The sequence below is a fragment of the Anolis carolinensis genome, chromosome 6 (genome assembly GCF_035594765.1).
Source record: "Anolis carolinensis isolate JA03-04 chromosome 6, rAnoCar3.1.pri, whole genome shotgun sequence".
Lineage (NCBI taxonomy): Eukaryota > Metazoa > Chordata > Lepidosauria > Squamata > Dactyloidae > Anolis > Anolis carolinensis.
Window position 1 is genome coordinate 32,138,029 of NC_085846.1, and position 16,330 is coordinate 32,154,358.

Here is a 16,330-nt window from a genome sequence, read left to right on the forward strand (position 1 = left end):
AATTCAGAGAGACTGCTGTATATATTGCTGATCTTTTGATCTTTTGAACTGAAGTAAAGTTACTGTTACTTGTTATACAAGCCTGAGTGACACATCATTATACTCAGGGTATATTTTGGTTCAGAAACTGTAGTAAAGCTTCTATTTATTTATAACTACAACCTCCAACGACAACAACAACAACCTGGCTCGACAACAGTCTATACAAGAAAGATATTGGAGTCTTACTGGACAACAAGTTGAACATGAGACAACATTGTGAACCAGCAGCTAAAAAAGTCAATGGGATTGAAGTATAGTATCTAGATCGAGGGAAGTCATGGCACCTCTCTATTCTGCTTTGGTTAGACCTCACTTGGAATACTGTGTCCAGTTCTGGGCATCAACGTTCAAAAGTGATATTGACAAGCTGGAAGTCTGGAGTCCATGGGAAGGTTGTTGATTGTTGTTAATGTGAAAATACTATGGGAATAGGAAAGCCATGTTTGTAGCTTAGAGTCCATTGAATACAGATGGAAACAATAAATAAATAATTGCATCCAAGATGATGTGGCAATACGAAATCTGCCACTAGATTGTTTGTGGATTTTACAAAATCAATTCCAACTATTTTGAAAACACAGTTTCCATTTGGACAATGGAAGAGGGGAAATAAGCCTTTTCCTCAGTTTAAACTCATTGCTTGAGACTTGGACAATGCCTCAATATATCAGATGCTGATGACTGGAAGATACCCATCAGCAATGTGTGCTTGCTGTACCATTTGTTGTCTAGGTGTCCCTTAGACATAGGTTTCCTTACTGACAGTGAGATTTCAATTTCAGTGATTATTATTGACTGAGGAATAATAATATTTTATTCGTTTCACGAAACGTTTATTCATTTCACGAAACAAATGTTGACTTGGACAAGGTCACCCACTTTGCTTCAGAACCTAAACCAGATGTCTGATAAATTCCAGCTCTTTGTCCTGTGCACCACATTGCTCCTAATTTTAAGTGTGTCAAGTCATCTGTAGCACTCACTTACACACATGGCTCTTAATGGAGAAAGTCCCAGATCCACTTTGTTAAAAGAATACAAAGTTTACAATTATGACGTTTGACACTAATGTTCCAAAAGAGGTGCATTGCATCTCCTACTATCTGCGGCAGGAAATGGAGTAAGCTGCCTAAGAGTTGTGTTATGTGATCCCATGTGATCTCTAAGTGGAATCGGAGATCAATTCCAGAACAGTAATAATACCCCAGGAGTTTGGTTTCCTTTGGATGAGAGATTGCCAGAGAGCCATGGTTTCTTTTTAGCATTTGCTTTATTTACAAATATACAAGCAGAGCAGAAGTGGAAGCAAACAGACATTCTTAATGCAGGTTTTAAAAAATTATCCAAAAAGCAACTTTAGTTTCCTTAGTCTTCTCTTCCCCTTCCCCATTGCACCAGCTATCTCTGAACGGGAATTATTTTGAGTGTGTCTTGAACTACCATGGCTCAGTGCTATGGAATCGTGGAAGCTTTAGTTTGACAAGAAAGTTCCTCTGGGAAAGAATGTTGGTGAGTCAACAAACTACAACTCCCGTGATTCCTTAGCATTAAACCATGGTAGTTAAAATTGTGCAACACTGCATTAATTGTACAATGTAGAATCAGCCTTAGTCTTTCTGAACTAAAATGTCCCAAAGGAAAATGAAACATGTTAACATAAAGGTGGAAATCATGTGGCCTGTAAGGTATTACTGGACCGTAGTTTCTAGCAATATGCAGCATTAGCTATACTCTCTCTCTCCTTTTGCCTAGTTATTCCCAGTACAATATTGAACCATGTGAGACAAAGGACGCAATTTCTTTGGTGTGCACACATACAACATAACAAAGTCAATGTTTCAGTCTTATTTTAACCCCGGCACTGTTCTTCCACCACACCCAAAAGCCATAGGCTATGTTTTCGGGGTGGAGGACACCATAACTAAAGAGAGGAAAAGACAGGGAACTTAGAGCAATAGTTGCTAATGCCCCAACATCTTTAATCCTAATGGTAGGACCGGCCCCTTTGATTCTCCACTTCTGATCCCTGCTTGCAGGAGCCGCCTTTGTAAGCATGGGAAGGTTATCTTTTTCTCCCATTGCTGCAATCCTAAGAAAACGCCTTTATCTGAGGATCCTACTTGTACTGGAAGGAAATATCTCATTGTATTTCTTCCAGAGGGGGAATTATCCTGAGAAATGCAACAGGAAACTTTTAAATTCTTTCTCACTGCTTGTTAGGATCCTGTTCATTACGCTCCCCAAATACACAGACTTGGCTGATATTAGAGTCTGTTTTCCTCTTTTCCACATGGAAATATTTCAATGGATCTTTTATGGCCAGCCCAAATGGTTAGAGGCAGCAGGCAGACACAGCCCTTCAATTTGGCAGTTGGAGACAGTCTTATCAATGTGTTGTTGAAGGCTTTCATAGCCGGAATCACTGGGTTGCTGTGAGTTTTCTGAGCTGTATGACCATGTTCCAGAAGCATTCCCTCCTGACATTTTGCCCACATCTATGACAGGCATCCTCAGAGGTTGTGAGGTCTGTTGGAAACTACGCAAATGAGATGTATTTATCTGTGGGATGTCCAGGCTAGGAGAAAGAATGCGTGTCTGTTTGATGCAAGTGTGACTGTTGCAACTGGCCACCTTGATTAGCACTGAATGGCCTTGCAGCTTCAAAGCCTGGCTGATTCTTGTTGGGGGGAATCCTTTGTTGGGAGGTGTTAGCTGGCCCTGATTGTGTCCTTACTGATTCTTGCAGACTTTGACACTGCACAGCCATTCAGTGTTCATCAAAGTGGCCAATTGCAACATTTGCACTTCCCTCCAACAGACAAGAGTTCTTTCTCCCACCCTGGACATTCCACAGATGTCTAGGGTGGGAGATTTTTTTAAAAAATCTGTAGTAATACTATTATGAGAAGGGAAGTCCACTACCTTCCAAGGCAGTCTGCTGTGAAACAGTTCTTACAGAAACTTTTCCAACTGTTTTTGCACATTGAACATTAAAAAAAAACTCATGTGTTTTGTTGCTATTATTGTATGCCTTCACCTCACCTCTAACTTATGGGGACCATAAATGGAACCAATCACAGTGTTTCCTTGGCAGAAATTGTTCAGAGGGGGTTGCGCTTGCCTTCCTCTGAGCTGAGAGCATGTGATCATTTGTAAACAGCTTTTCCAAGAAATGTTCATGTTACACAAAGTACAGGAATCATAATATTTTAAACTCTTTTTTTAAAATCAAGAGAGCAATAAAACACATTACAACAATATTTTGATACTGTGTGTGAAGGTCTGCAAGGAAGAAAACAGTCGCCGCCCAGAAATATAGATTATACATAGACCATACCATTAGCTGAATCCTATGAGATGGGAACCATGTGTCTCATTAACAGACATGTTAACACTGTATTTCATTAACATGAATAACTGCTGTATGTTGTGCTGGTGTACAAAAGTGTTTAAGGCTGCCAGTGCATTTCTATATAAGTAAACTCTATTGAGTTCAATGGGCTTCACTCCCAGATGGTGAAGTGGGTTAAAGCCTTGTGATTTGAAAGTTAGGTTGCTAACCTGAAGGCTGCCAGGTTCAAATCCAACCCAGGGAGAGCGCAGATGAGCTCCCTCTATCAGCTCCAGCTTCATGCGGGGACATGAGAGAAGCCTCCCACTAGGATGGTAAAAACATCAAAACATCTGGGCGTCCCCTGGGCAACGTCCTTGCAGATGGCCAATTCTCTCACACCAGAAGTGACTTGCAGTTTCGCTCCTGACATGGAAAAAAAAAAGCATCTCACAATGTGCTCTAGGAGCAGATAGAATTGATGGCCCACAATGGGTGGTACTTTCCTATCTTCATCCAAAAAAAAAAATGCATTGCATTAAATGTTCCTCCTGATTCCTGCACATCTTCTCTAAAAGTTTCTCAGCTTTTTATGGTAATCTTTGTGTATGTGCCTTCAAGTTGCCTGTCATCTTATGGCGACCCATGAATTTCATAGGATTTTCTTGGACAAGGAATAGATATGGTTTTGTCAATTCCTAAGAGCCTACCGCACCTGGGATTCATTGGTGATTTCCCATTCAATTATAGCGTTAACAGTTTTGGGTTGAAATTTCATGATCATACATAATCAAACCTCTCCCCTTCAAACAAATTGAGAAAATTTAAAGGCCAGAATGAGAAGGGAAAAATATACTTCCCCCACCTCTCCTTGTCTTGCTAGAGCCAGCCAAATTCTTGGAGCAAGAAAAAGTTTAAAGATAAAATTTGATCTTCTGCCCTTCTTTGGATAAATTGTTTAGCGTTTCTTGTCTTTTTTGTTCCTTTTCCATTTGTTGTTTGCCCTTTTTATTTTCAAATATTTTCTGTTGCTAAGCCTTTGTTGCTATCATGGGACATATTTTTGTTTTGCTATTGCATATTATATTGTCCCTATTATAGGAATAATAACAGGCTTTAAAAAAAAGGAAATTCTGCATTAACATTCTGCTTGAGAGAGGAGGGTGTTAGTTAAGATATATACCCCCTTTTAACATGAGGGTAATTCTTATTTTATGGGAAAGCTGGTGATTTTCTGGTACCCACAGGCTGCCAAATAATCCAGATTATCAAAGCAGACAACCCAAATTATCTGCTTTGAACTGAGTCTACACTGCCATATAATCCAGTTCAAACAGATAATCTTGATTTTAGATGGAAGTGTAAATGGGGCCACAGTTTCACATGAAGTAATTGAGCCATAACTCTTCTAATCAAGCTGTGACTCCAGTTTCATACAGCATACTACGAGTGGTCAAGAAAATAGATCCACAATTGTTAAAGCTCCTTCTTGATGGAAACTTCTACACTGCCATATAATCCAGATAATCAAAACTGATAATCTACGTTATTTGCTTTCAGATGGATTGTATAACTCTACACTGCAGGTAATCTGGATTTTATATTGCAATGTAAAAGGGGTCTATGATCTTTCTGACATTGTGCTAAAGAGAGAACTCCTGAATCCAAAAGTTTGATATGTTTGATTTTTGGCAAGCCATGCACCTCCAGAAGGAAAGAAAATTGGCCCCTATACCTGCCATGCGTGGCCTGATCTTGAAATAGGATTCCAAAGGCCAATGGGAACCATTTCACTATATGCCTATGGCAATTTGTGCCTGATGCGGCTGCCCTTCATATTCATATAACTAGAATGCTTAAATATTCTCAAAGGTTGTATACTGGGGGAAAGCTAGCTTTCCTTCTGTATGCTGGACTGGATGCTTTGAGCCAAAAACAGTATGTTAGGAGCCGCAGTGGTGCAATGGATTAAATACTCGTGCCGGCTGGACTGTTGACTGGTTGCTGACCCAATCTTTAGGGAGGAGAAAGCAAGCTTGTTTTCTGCTGCCCTGGAGATTAGGACACAGAACAATGGCTTCAAACTACAGAAAGGAGATTCCACCTGAACATTAGGAAGAACTTCCTGACAGTGAGAGCTGTTCTCTGCCCTGGAGTGTGGTGAAGGCTCCTTCTTTGGAGGCTTTTAAGGAGAGGCTGGGTGGCCACCTATTGGGGGTGCTTTGAATGTGATTTTCCTGCTTCTCGGCAGGGGGTTGGGCTGGATGGCCCACAGGGTCTCTTCCAACTCTATGATTCTATGAAGGTTGCCGGTTTGAATCCATATGACGGGATGAGCTCCTGTTTGTCAGCTCTAGCTTGCACGGACATGAAAGGAGCCTCCCAACATATCCGGGCATCCCCTGGGCAACGTCTCTGCAGAGAGTCGATTCTCTCACACCAGAAGCGACTTGCAGTATGTTCTCAAGTCGCTTCTGATATGATAAAAAAAAAAGGTTAGTATGTTTATGGCCTCAAGTTTTTTAGGTTCTTGGCTGGCTTGGAACTATGCCTAACCCAAATATTACTCCTTATTTGGGTTGCAGGGAAAGCAAATCTATATGCTGGACAGAGTTAACCCCCGCCTTGTATATAAAGAAAACCAATTAAGCCATTTCTGCATATACTTTTCTTGTTTTATTTAATGCTGCAGATTATGGGGAGGGACAAAGTGCTAACATTCCAGCCATTAAAATCTTGGTAACATCCCGCACCTAGCTTCTGAAATATCTGCTGTGCTCACATTTTCAAATCCATCATCACAATCCGAAGCTCAAGAAAATACCTTTTCTTTTTAAAAAATGTACACCCAATTGTACCCAACACTAAAGTGAATTCCCCACCGTTTGGAGTGGGATACAATTTTCTGCAGATTATACACAAGCATTTTTTAAAGTTTTCTTTTAACAAAAATTGTGATTCTGAAATTTACTTATAATAGCCTAGTCTTGGGTATGAATGTCGCTGCTGCTGGTACATCCATTCCATTTATCTTTTTCTTAATTTAAAAACAAATCCAAGCCAAGCCAGTCCTTTCAATGAAGACCAAGAGGCTGGGCGGACAGGCAGTTTGGAAGTATTCCATTCATTCATTTGACTGTAAAACGTGCATCCTAATCCAGAAAAGTGAAACCCAAGACTATTTGTTTTTGTTTCTTTGCTCTGGGGCATACACTATTATTTACATGTTCAGAAATCACTCTTATTGCTTCACATGTTCCAGGCCTGCACAATGCACAGTGCTCCAGCTCTGGATTTCAATTATGCTGTTTTTGCCCATCCTTGGTTTAATCTATCCCTTATCCCCAAAACAACAGAGTACACTAGGATAGGGAAGGGTTCGGCATTGTTGAGCCTATTTGGTTTTTGTTGTGTGAAGCCCCACAAAAGGGTGAGGAAGAACACACCTGTCATCTATTCCTCTTTTTCGTTTCCCCTCAGCAAAAAAAAACCCTTAAAGAATACACAATTCTGCTGTGTCTTGTGCTGAAAGCAAAAGCAGATTTACTTGGGGAAACCCTCTTTCGGCCCATCAGATTATTTAAAGCTTGCAGATTGTGTGTGTATGAAAGTTTTGTTATCAGTTATCATGTAATCTCCAAAGTCTACATAGATACCAAATTATATACCAGAGTTGAAGGCTGGTTGAGCCACAAGTTTTGATTAATGCAGTTAAAGTTTGTATAGGGATGTGTGCTGATATTACTGCTGTTAAAATTCCCATCTCAGGGAACAAAAAAATAAGTGTCATGGTGATATCCCCAGTTTGCATTCCATCTGCTCGTCAAACAGCACCATTTGTTTCCTTGACAGTTCATCAAGGAAAGCCTCAGTGTCCACTTCTCTTCAGCCCCGTCATTCCTGCACGGCATCTGCAGGTTGATGGCAATCCAGATCTCCCTTCATCTCCACACTTCCTGGCAACTTGACTCCAGTTTTCCGATCCACACACCAACATTTTCCTCGTTGCCCATCCAAAGCTGGGTGACACTGAAGAAAAAAAAACAAATGGACAACTCATTATCAGGATAGCAAAGTAAAGGTTTCCCCCTGATATTAAGTCTAGTCGTGTCCGACTCTAGAGTTGGTGCTCATCTCCATTTCCAAGCTGAATAGCCGGTGTTGTCCATAAACGCCTCCAAGGTCATGACTGCATGGAGTGCGGTTACCTTGCTTGTCTGCCTCCTCCTTTTCCTCCTATTCATATAGCTATTATAAAACTATTGTTCCAACTCTATTGTATGTCTGCAAAACATGGATCATCTACAGCAATGGTTCCCAACCTGTGGTCTGTGGACCACCAGTGGTCCACAATAACTAAAATATGGTCACTGTTACTACTAAGAATAATAACACAGTCCGACCAGCCTGTTCCTAGGGTTATTTGGGGTGCTGATTCAGAAAATTTCATTGGATAGACCACATCAGCTCTAGATTATTGAATATGGTTTTCTGTGGGTGAGCAGATGGCGATTACTGAATGGTATGTGTTCTGTATCAGAAACTAGAGCTGATGTGGTCTATCCAATGCAGTTTTCTGAATCAGCACCTCAAATAACCAAAACGAATCTAAAGTTGACCAAAAACTGATTTGTAACCCTTTCAGTACTAATGTTGGAGAGCGGTCCCTGGTAAAGTGGTCCCTGGTCAAAAAAGGCTGGGAACCACTGATCTACAGACATTACTCTCAGTTCTTGGAAAGATCTGTAGGATTTTCAATGGCAACATTGATGAGTCATATCATATGATTCTATGATACGATTCATCAATGTTGCCATTGAAAATCCTGTAAATCTCTTGGGAAGACAAGCAGACAAATGTCAAAGTTCTGGAAGAAGCACAGATCACCAGCACTGAAATGATGATTCTCTGCCAACAACTTCGCTGGACTGACCACATTGTTTGAATGTCTGATCACCATCTCCCAAAGCAGTTGCTTAATTCTCCAGTTACGAACAGAAAATGGAATGTTGTTGGACAACAAAAAAGATGATCTTAAAGCTAACCTTTGAAAATGTGATATAAACAATGAGAACTAGGAAGCCCTGGCACTCCAGTCTTGTAACTGGAGGTCAGCTGTTACTTGGTTGTGATTCTTTCAAATAAGAATCAGCAGCGCCAATTATTATTATGTACGCCAGAACCCAATTGACAGACCCAGTCTTTTGAACCTGAACATGTCCATTTGTATTTTAGAATGTTTTTGTGAATGTTGATGTAAATTAATAATTTTTAATCTGATTTATGTGTACTGTATAATTTTTATATGTGTGTTTATTGTAAGCCCGGGCTGTGGCGCAGGAGGGAGAGCAAGCCAGCTGCAATTAACTGCAATGAATCACTCTGACCAGGAGATCATGAGTTCGAGGCCCCTCGGAGCCTGTGTTTGTTTGTCTTTGTTCTATGTTAAAAGGCATTGAATGTTTGCCTATATGTGTAATGTGATCCGCCCTGAGTCCCCTTCGGGGTGAGAAGGGCGGAATATAAATGCTGTAAATAAATAAATAAATAAATAAATAAGCCGCCCTGAGTCCCCTCTCAGGTGAGAAGGGCGGGATATAAATGTTGTAATAAATAAATAAATAAATAAATAAATAAATAACAGTGCTTTGGATATTGAAGAGTCACAAATACAGGGTGAAAGGAAGAAACATGCCAAGAGAAAGGCACATCAAACAAACCCTAGTCGTGACCACCTTCCATATGGAAATCTATGTCCTCAATGTGAAAGACTGTGTTGATCCAGAATAGGTTTCCACAAACATTTACAGGCCTGCCGCCAAGACACTACAATCATACTCGGCCACAAGGGATCACACATTATGACATGTTTGGGTTAGGGGCAGCACTGGGGTGAACTAACTGACCAAGTGTCATCTATCATCTATCCAGTAGCCATTGACACTCAGTTCCTCGCAACACAATACATGGTTGTGCTAATGGAAAGGGTAGGGTGGGAATAACCAAACAAGGATAATCTGTCAATAGCTATCTAGCAACCACTGTCACACAGTCCTCCTTGCTTAGCTGCCTCCCTCTTCCTGCTGACCACTACATGGTTGGGGAGAGAGCAGAAAATAGGACAGGGGAAACTTTCTCCTCTCTGTGGATTTTTAAAGATATTCCTCTGTCAAAGAGAAAGTTGTTTAACTTACTTATTCTCCCCTACTGGCACAAATTATTTTAACAAGGACATCCTTATTACTGACTGCTGGAAGCAATAAATGCTAGTAAAAATCAGTCAAAAGCAAACAGAATTGGAATCCACCCATCTTTGACATAGGTGGACCTATACTCCGGCATTACCTGTTTGGGGTGAAAGTTCCCATTGCGATCACAGTTGGGGATGGGGATTAGGAACAGATCCTCATGGGTTCGGGTTTGGGATGCTGCTAACCTCTCCAGTGCTCTCTGAAGTTCACTTTGACATGAGCCTTGGACCTGTTGACAAAGCAATGGATGGAAATGATGTCCAAATGTGGTGACAAGAATAAGCAGAAAGGCACTTAAGAGTAGTTCTATAACCATTGCATTAACTCTTTGCATACTTCCAAGTTGAAGAGAAAAAAATGTATATTTAGAGCACCAACAATGAATCTCAGCCCTGTATTTTTTTTCTCTATCATAGATTAAACATAAGAGAGTCTGCAAAACAATACCTACTCCCTGTTTAATTTTTTTAAAAAAAACAACAACTATGCTGCGAATGGAATGAAAGTAATTGCTTAGATCAGTGGTTCCCAACCTTTGGGCCTCCAGGTCTTTTTGACTTCAGCTTTCATACTTCCTAACAGCTGGACTACAAGGAGAAGAGAAGAACGCTGGCCCTCTATATGTTCATGAACTCCACTTCCATCAGCCCTAAGGAATAATGGGGGATGGAGTTCAAAAATACTCGGGGGACCACAAATTGGTGCCCCTGGGTCAAAGGAACAGCAAAGTGAAGCAACAGATAATGAGATGCCTAGTGGTTCCCATACCCAGAGGAGAAACCAGAACACCTCACCACTGGTCGTGTCTCCTCCCGGACAGGTAGGATCCCACTGTTCCTCATCTTGACACCATTGTTTATCCTTTCACGTGCTCTTGCTTGCTGCTTCTGGAGGCATTTTCTGTCATGGCTGCTGCAGGGGCTGAAGTTGTTGGGTTGCGGGAGTTCAACTTCCTCCAGTTCTGAAGAGAAAGAGAACAACAAGGCCATGAAAAGAGTCAACAAAGGGGGATTTGTCTCATGAGGTTGCAAGAAGAAGTCTTCATATATGGTTAGGAACATACTGTTTACTACAATGATTGCTTTACTACAGTCCATTACTGCAAATGTTTCTTTTATATTAAACAGCAAAACAGTGGCTTTCTCCATCAATCCCCAAATGTGTTTGTTTAAACCATGGGCCAAACATCAAAACTTTATTTTCAAAGCTAGCCTCTTAGCCAAAATTTGGAGGCAAATGCTTTTTAAAAAGAAAAAATGTGTTACAATTGTAATTACAAATCTGTAGCTACGTTGCACAAATGTAATGAAACCCTGAATTGCAAAAATGTACACCGAGGCACTAGCAAGAATGTATGAATGCACATCAGAACCCAAATTTGGTACTTCTTAATTTGACACTCCCGATGAGTACCTGGCACTTCTGATACATGCTGGGGCTTCTCATGTACATGGGAAGTTCTGATGTGCATTGGACTTTTTTGATGCACATCAGACATTTTTTATGTCATCGGGCATTCCTGTTGTGCTTAGGCACTCCCTATGGTGGTTTTCGGATGCACAGCCAGATTTCCATAGGTGCCCATCGCAAATTGAAACTGTGGTGTATCTGTCACTCAACTGCCTATCACTGCACAGTAGAAGCTTGTACACTGGAACATCATGGCAGCTGAAAAGTGAATTTGGATGTTGTGAAACTTCTATTTCTTGCACATGTAAGCCTCATGCTAAATATCAAACATGCCCCCCATTAATATCATGTTACAATACAAACTGTATAACTTGCCACTCAAAATATAAATGCATTATGACACGTAAAGTAACAATGAGAGTACCTTTTGCTCAACAAGACACCAAAGGCCTATATAGGTTTGTTAGTCTCATCTAGAACAGAGCTGCTGAGTAATGGATCAACATTTATGTAAATCCCACAGATCATACAGAGCTGCTCGAGCACTAATGAAAAGCTGGAGTGAGAAGTGTGCTATACTTCTCCAAATGATCACAATTTATTGATTAATATAGTTTTTCATTTCAATAACTACAAAAAGTAAATATTCTATCTTTGGACCAAATTTTGCCCCATACATCCATATGAAAACTTGTCCCCCAAATTTTGGGGTCATGTTACCATGTACTCTTTTACAGTTCATCTCTAGTTTCAAAAGCCATGGATACACTTTTTTAAACCTCATGGTCATCATCCTTATGCAACTAGTTAAAATTCCTTTTCACCAACCTTTATGACTACACTTCTCTTACTTTATTTGCCAATAACAAACCAGTTAAGATCTTTGCCTTCCTTAAGAAGCATCTCTCTTGATTTAAACATTCAAGATGTCTTGTTCATAATACCAAAAGAATCCTTCATCATTGATTTTAGTCCATTCTTTCCTTTTAAAAAGGCTTACTGTAGTAAGGTGGCTAATATTTTCTTAGGGGGGAAATCTGCCCATATTTATATGAAACTTGGTGTTTCTAATACAGTAGGTTTTAAATGCAGCATGTGCCTTAACTTATCATACCAAAGATAACCATGCCACCCAAATCTTACATCATGACTTTCTAGTTTCAAAACTTTCCCATCTCTAAGCAATAGCCATTTATTTTGCCAAATAAGACTGCTGGCCTCATAATATAGTTTAACATTAAGGACTCCCAAACTGCCCCTTTCCTTAATGTCATATTATGTTTTAAGGTTTATTCTGGGTTTCTTTGCCTGCCAAACAAAGGTATAAATCTCTTTCTGCCATTGCACAAACGTTTTTTTGTTTCATTTCTTATACTACAGATCATTTGAAAGAGATATAATACCCTTGGCAAAATGTTTTTTTTATTTCTGCAAGTCTACCCCAAAGGAATACATTTAATTTCCCCCTGTTATCCTAAGTCTCTTTTAATTTCTTTCTATAGTTGTTCATAGTTTATTGCTGTTTTAAAATAATAAACTGGTGTTCTTTATAATTGCAACTCCCAAATAGTTGATCCTATTTTTTTCCACATTAACATTTGAAAGAGTAGTTAATTCGTTATCCTCTTCTATAGACATATTTTATCATAATTCACTTTAAACCCAGAGCATGTCCCAAACGCCTTAAGTTTTCCAAAACAGCTTTCATTGAGTCCAATGGAGTTTGTGTCGTTATCACAAGATCATCCACACTCTCAGTTTATACTAGATTCTGTCATCTTGCCTGATATCTCTCAGTAAGATCTCTAATGTCAGAATAAAAAGTAAAAGCCAACTTTGTCTCCTCCCTTTTGTATTTCAGTCAGACGTGATATATTACTAGCCCTTTGAACTGAGTAAACTGCCTTTATTGCTCAAATAATATTTTCACCAAAGGCCATTCTCGCCAATACTTGATATAAGTAATTCCAAGAAATACTATCAAATGCTTTCTCTGTGCCCAAAAAATCAAAACAGACTTGTTGTCATTCTGATGTTCCAAAAACGTAATTATATTAAGAACAGTTCTCACATTATTCCTTAGTTGTTTTCTTGGCACAAAAATATTATGATCCTCATGGATATTCCTAGAAATTGGTTTTCTCAATCTGCTTGCCAATATGGTAGTGAAGTATACTCCAGATGTTGTTGGACTGCAACTCCCAGCAACCCTAGCCAGCATAGCTAGGGATTCTAGGAATTTAGCAACATCTGGAAGGCCACGTGTTTCCCACTCTTGACCATAAAGGGTACTATGGGTCAGTTTTGGTTTCTTCTATTCTATTAACCTTAATATTTCAATTTTCTAATTTTCAACGCAGTGCTTTGCCATGTTCCTTTAAATTAAATCAGACAAGTTAAGAAAGGCACCTACCCCCCATCTACTCATTTGTCCGGTCATTTTGGGTTCTGTTTTGCTTGGCCAGTAAGACACTTTTATTTTAAGGCATGGAGAAGAAAGTGAAGCTCTTCAGATGTGGCTGAACCGTCCTAGCTAGTATAGTCAATGTGAGAGCTGATAGAAGTTGCAATGCAACTGTATCTCAGAGGCTGCATTTGGTCCAGCTTTTATTTAAGGGAACCGGGCAAATTTCCCAATTGTGACTTGGCAATAGAAAGAGCACACTAGGGAAGGGGACTATTTTTGAGTAGACTTTTCATCTGATGAAGTGTGATGGAAACCGCAAAAGCTTGTGCCAAATAAAAGTTGTTTTGTAAAGCACCCCAAGACTCTCTGTTGTTTTAAATTACCTTCTGTTTTTCTGTTAAACCACAAATGTCTAAAAAGACCATATGCTTATAACTGTTGATGCCTTTTATTGCAAAGCAAAATGACAACTTGTTTTCCATCAGCTACTACGTTTCCAGCTCTAAAGGCTCAAACACAATGCTACTGCCCTCCCTTCTCTGAATAGAGAGAAGTAAAAGACCTCAGAAGGAAACTATGGCCAGTTTTTTGTCTGTCAAAAGAGAGGGAGCTGGACTACAAACCTTTTTGGAATTTATAGAAACCTACCCTGTGGGTAAAGATGTGGGCAGGGTCTGTTATTCCACAGAGAAGGAAAAGGATTCTGTGCTTTCTTACAATTATGTGGCTGAGGGATGAGAGGACTGATAACAGCTTCCAGAGATAATTTCACCCCCCATGTTTTTGCTTAAAGGTCAGCCTTGCTTGAGTGGAAACACCAAGGATGTGGGGCGATTAAAGTTTACAGGTTCCATTGTGGGCAAATGAAACAGGAGCTGACTCTGTGTCCTCACACAAATTAAACCTTAGAGAGGATGTGTGGCCAGTACATTGAGCCACAAAAGAGTCCCTCTACCCAAACCAATTCTGGGCTAGCCCACACACAGAGCCTGCGTGGTTTCCTCCAACTTCCCTCTCCCCATCCGTTCTTCTTCTCAAATCCCTGCCCAGCTGGCTGCTTCCAGGTTTCCAAAGTATGGCTGTTCTCTCTTGACTTCCTCCTTTCCAAATGATCTGTGTCCAAGTTTCCATGAATTTATGTGCAACTTTGGCATCATAAGCTGACAAACAACAGAGATGCAGCTTGCTTACTTGCTTGCTTAGCAAGATGAAATTTTCTCTATAGGTGAAACCTTCCTCCTCTCCCTCAACCTTATTGAAAGGAACAAATTTCATAATTGACAAGATAAAAAATCTGGTTTATGTACGAAAACTTCACACATTTTAAATATCATGACTTGTCACCAGACCGAATATTCTTTCCTTGTTCTCCTGGCAAAGCCTTCAGGTTGGTTATATTTGCATACAGCTTTGTAAACCAAGAATGGGAATTATGTAGGCTGCCAGATGTTGCTGGTTTGTAACACCCAGCAACCCTCAACATCATTGCCAATGATACCGCTTTTAGCCTTCTTGTGGAGCGATAAAGCAGGATATAAATAAACATAGTTGGAGTAGGAGTGGTAATACAGAATGCTGGGAAATGAAGTTTAATACCCCCCTTGTAAAGTTGATTCCCACCCCTGTTCTGAACAATAGTTTTGTGTGATACCGATGAGTAGAAGGAACCACAACTTTGCACAACCCTACACTCATCTATCCTCCAGTGCAGCCAAGAAAACCAATTCCGAAGCTTTTAGACATCTGTTTTGAGTTAACAACAGTTAATCTTATCATCTGTTTATGCAGACTTATGATTAACGTGAGTTATAGCTAGCTTATAGAAGCCATATTCAGAAACTGTAGTTGTAAATTGGCTTGTTTGAAGCTAAACATGTTTTGTGTTAGTTGCAAATTTCTGTTCCTGTGAAACCACAATGTTGATCATTTGCGACTCTAAGGACTTTGTCATAGAAAAGCGGAGGGAACCATCTTCTTTCATTCTCTGTCATGCCTTTCCATCTTCAGGGATGGCAGCCACCCCACGTCCTTTTCCCTGCCTTCTCTGCATCTTTTGTAGTTGGGAATCAAGTGCTACCTGATTCCTGAAAATCGAGTCTTCCCTAAATTTCCCTATGTTGTCACATCAGCAACTACAGGAAGTGACCTTGAAAAAAGTCTCAAACCAGCATGGTGTGAAGTCCTATGTTCCCCTTCTGCCAGAGGTTGAGCACAGAAACACACTGGAAGGACCTAGGTCAGTGGTTCTCAATCTGGGGTCCCCAGATGTTTTTGGCCTTCAACTCCCAGATATCCTAACAGCTGGTAAACCAACTGGGATTTTTGGGAGTTGTAGGTCAAAAATATCTGGGGACCCAGGTTGAGAACCACTGACCTAGAGATTCCAAGAGAGATGTTCTTACTGGTAAAAATGGCATTAAAAAATGTCAGTCTTTTCCACTTCCGTGGAGATTTTGCACCTCTAAGATCCATGAAAATTAAAAGCCTACGGTACATAACATAGAAATCCAGGCCAGGATTCTGAATCAAAGGTCATTCATTCATAACTATGTGATATTATGACTATCCCTGACTGGAAATCAAACCTTTTTAGTAAATTCCAGCAATGTGTATGAGAGCATCCTGCTTGATAGGTACCTACCATACAACATGGGTTCTCATAGTGCACCTCTGATGCCCATTGCACAGTGGGTCCCACAGTACTATGATGTCCATTGTGAAATACTTTGTCCATGGCACAACAACTAGACTGCAATGATTCTGGAGACATTGCTATGTCTCTGCTCCCTTCTTAAGAATGCAAACATTGCATAACATAGCAATTCACTTTGACATGAATGTAAATCAGGTTAATGCGACATAAATGCCTTACAAGATGCCAAAACTGGT

General features: G+C 40.1%; 1 protein-coding gene across 1 annotated transcript in view; it reads right to left on the reverse strand.

Moving 5' to 3' along the window:
- Positions 1-1,293: 1,293 nt before the first annotated feature.
- igfbp4 (insulin like growth factor binding protein 4) overlaps positions 1,294-16,330 on the reverse strand; it is a 69,061-nt gene continuing 54,024 nt past the window's right edge. The window contains exons 2-4 of the mRNA XM_008113472.2: positions 10,419-10,585; positions 9,719-9,853; positions 1,294-7,402 (exon numbers count right to left, since the gene is read on the reverse strand). Of these exons, the coding sequence (XP_008111679.2) occupies positions 7,268-7,402; positions 9,719-9,853; positions 10,419-10,585 (437 nt within the window). The 3' untranslated portion in view covers positions 1,294-7,267. The remainder of the gene's footprint in view (positions 7,403-9,718; positions 9,854-10,418; positions 10,586-16,330) is intronic.